Source organism: Calidris pugnax, unplaced genomic scaffold, assembly GCF_001431845.1.
Source record: "Calidris pugnax isolate Ruff unplaced genomic scaffold, ASM143184v1 scaffold949, whole genome shotgun sequence".
NCBI lineage: Eukaryota > Metazoa > Chordata > Aves > Charadriiformes > Scolopacidae > Calidris > Calidris pugnax.
Window position 1 is genome coordinate 8593 of NW_015091637.1, and position 2491 is coordinate 11083.

At 63.0% G+C, this 2491-nt stretch overlaps 1 protein-coding gene across 1 annotated transcript; it reads right to left on the reverse strand.

Moving 5' to 3' along the window:
- Positions 1-55: 55 nt before the first annotated feature.
- Positions 56-2476, reverse strand: TDRKH (tudor and KH domain containing). The gene is made up of 6 exons (XM_014961852.1): positions 2357-2476; positions 2059-2248; positions 1661-1800; positions 1320-1578; positions 334-500; positions 56-232 (listed from the first exon to the last, which is right to left on the reverse strand). Exons 1-6 carry the CDS (start codon positions 2423-2425, stop codon positions 56-58), a joined length of 1002 nt encoding a protein of 333 aa, XP_014817338.1. The 5' UTR covers positions 2426-2476.
- Positions 2477-2491: the final 15 nt, after the last annotated feature.

The window sequence follows — 2491 nt, forward strand, 5'->3', positions numbered from 1 at the left end:
AACCACAGCCCCCCCCACTTTGTGTGTGTCCCCCCAAAAGATGCCACCCCCCCACTCACCGCAGGGCTCGCAGCGCCTCGCGGGGGGCCTCCCCGTTGTCCCCAAAATCCACGTAGTAAAGGTCAAAGTTGCCGTTTTCCAGCTGGCCCAGGACGCGGGCTCGGTACCACTCGCTGTCGGCGGCGTAAGGGGCGGCCACGATGTCCCCTGCCTGGACGGTGGGGAGCTCTGCCTGGGGAGGGGGGACACACAGGGTGGGTGAAATCCCCCGGGGGGGTTCAGGGGACCCTCTGGTGTCAGGGGGGGGACACACGGTGCCCCGGGGGGTCTCACCGCGCGGCCGCTGCCCTGGTAGTACTGGCCCATCTCGGCCGTCAGCTTGTCCAGCTGCAGGCTGCGGTGCCCCACGATCTGCACCCAGAAGTGGTGGGGGTTCTCCGTGGCCGAGATGTAAACCTCCAGGTGCTCGTCGGCCTGGAAGCTGAAATCGGGGCTGGGAACTGGGGGAGAAGAGGGGGGAGCCCCCGGTGAGAGCGGCCGAGGGGACCCCCCCGACCTCCCAGCACTACAGTTTGAAGAAATCACAACAATTCGTTGTTGTTCAGATAATTATTCTATCAGCCCATAACCCCCCCACGACTTGGGAAAGGGAGTTGGAAAGAGTAAGGCACAATTTGTTGTCGTTCAGACAATTATTCTACCAGCCCATAACCCCCCCCCAACTTGGGAAAGGGAGTTGGAAAGAGTAAGGCAACCCAAGTGTTGAAATATAAATTTATTTTAACAGAATAATACTAAATAATTAGCATTAATAATATTAAAGAGCCTATATTGACCCCGATAGCAACATAAAATACACCGGGATTATACTCAGCACTGGGGGCAGGGAGTTCTTGAGATGGAAGTCAGAGAGAAAAACTCAGCAAAATTTCCTAATTTCTACAGAATGTGCCGTTCTTGGGATGAAATAACCCCAGGCCCAGTGCCCGGGTCTCACTCCTCCTTGTCCCTGCACCCGGGGAGGCTCGAAAACACCGAGACCTTGAAACCCCCCCCCCAGACCCGGCTGGGAAATAAACATCATCCCAAACTCAAGACGCCGGAGTCTTCCAAAAGCGCGGTTTTCCCCGGCGTTAGAAGAGACCTGACTGGAAAATGAAATCACTGAAGGAGAAAGGGGCCCTGTGTTGCTCCAACAGGGACACCCAGCACCAAGAAAGGGGCTCCTGACCCCCCACAGGTCCCCGAGTAAATGTGTCCCCCCCCCACGACACAAATCCCTCGTCGCACTCCGGGGATGAGGCAAACGCTTCTCTTACCCTCAAATTTGGGCACGGCGGCCTCGGGCCCCGCCGGCGGCTCCTCCGGCTCCTCGCTTTCATCCTCCCAGCCCAGGAAGGAGCCTTCGCCCCAAGATGAACCCCCATCTTCCTCCCTGGGCTCCGGTGCCCCGTCGGGGAGCGGCTCCATCTCCCTCCGGCTGCCCAGGGGCTGCTTTCGCTGGCACCGCGCGGCGGCCGACTGCGCCAGCTCCTTGCGGAAGGCGTCCTCCTCCATCAGCTTCTCCATGATGAGTTTCTTGGGGAAAGAGGAGAGGGTTGGGCTGGGGGCACCACCTCGGGCACCCCCTGCCCCAACCCTGCGGCCTCCCCCTCCTCACCTTGGCGGCCGCCACCTCCTTCTGCGTCCCCGAGAGCTGGATGACCCTGACGGGGGCCAGCCCGGCCTCGGCCTCCCGCTCGCACAGCACTTTGGCCCCCGAGCTGCGGCAGATGCCCCGCACCGTCTCACCCCCCCGGCCTGGGGGAGACAAGAAAACCCCCCCCGGGGAACCGGGGAAGGGGCTGGTTCAGGGCAGGAACCGGGGAAGGGGCCGGTTCAGGGCAGGAACCGGGGAAGGGGCCGGTTCAGGGCAGGAACCGGGGAAGGGGCCGGTTCAGGGCAGGAACCAGCCTCCATCCCGCAGGGAACTGGGGGGGTTAAGGCCATGGGGGTTTTTAGCAGCCATCGTGCCCCCAGGAGACGGCGGGGGGTGTCTCCCGGGGGGGTTGGGGGTACCGATAATCCTGCCCACGGCTCTCTGGGGCACGCAGAGCTGCTCCGACACCGGGGTGCTCTCGGCCACGATCTGGTGGATGGCGGCTTTGGCCCGGCAGACCTGCGCGGGGGCACCGGAGATGAGCAGCGCCGTCTCCTCGCCCTCCTCCTCTCTCTCCCCCTCGATGTGAGCCCCCGTCTCCTGCCGTAGCTGCGGGGAGAAAGGGTGGGACTGGCATTTACCGGGGGTCCCAGGGAGCTCGGCCTCCCCCCGTGTCCCCCCCCCAAGACGAGCGGGGTGGCCTCCAACACCCCTCACCTTCTTGATGGTGGCTCCTTTCCGCCCGATGATGGATCTCATGGCTGCCCGGGGGACCTGCACCTCCATTTCCAGCTCCTCGTCACCCACGAAAGTCAGGCGCTCCTCTGGGGGGAGGGGGAAGGGGGGGAAACA

What these genes read in the sequence shown, in the direction of transcription:
- TDRKH (XM_014961852.1), bottom strand. Translation starts at nt 2,425, where the DNA reads ATGGAGGTGCAGGTCCCCCGGGCAGCCATGAGATCCATCATCGGGCGG. An exon ending in AGGAGGTGGCGGCCGCCAAG is followed by an intron (nt 1,579 to 1,660) that starts GTGAGGAGGGGG and finishes TCTTTCCCCAAG; the next exon opens with AAACTCATCATGGAGAAGCT. An exon ending in ACCAGGGCAGCGGCCGCGCG is followed by an intron (nt 233 to 333) that starts GTGAGACCCCCC and finishes CCCCCTCCCCAG; the next exon opens with GCAGAGCTCCCCACCGTCCA.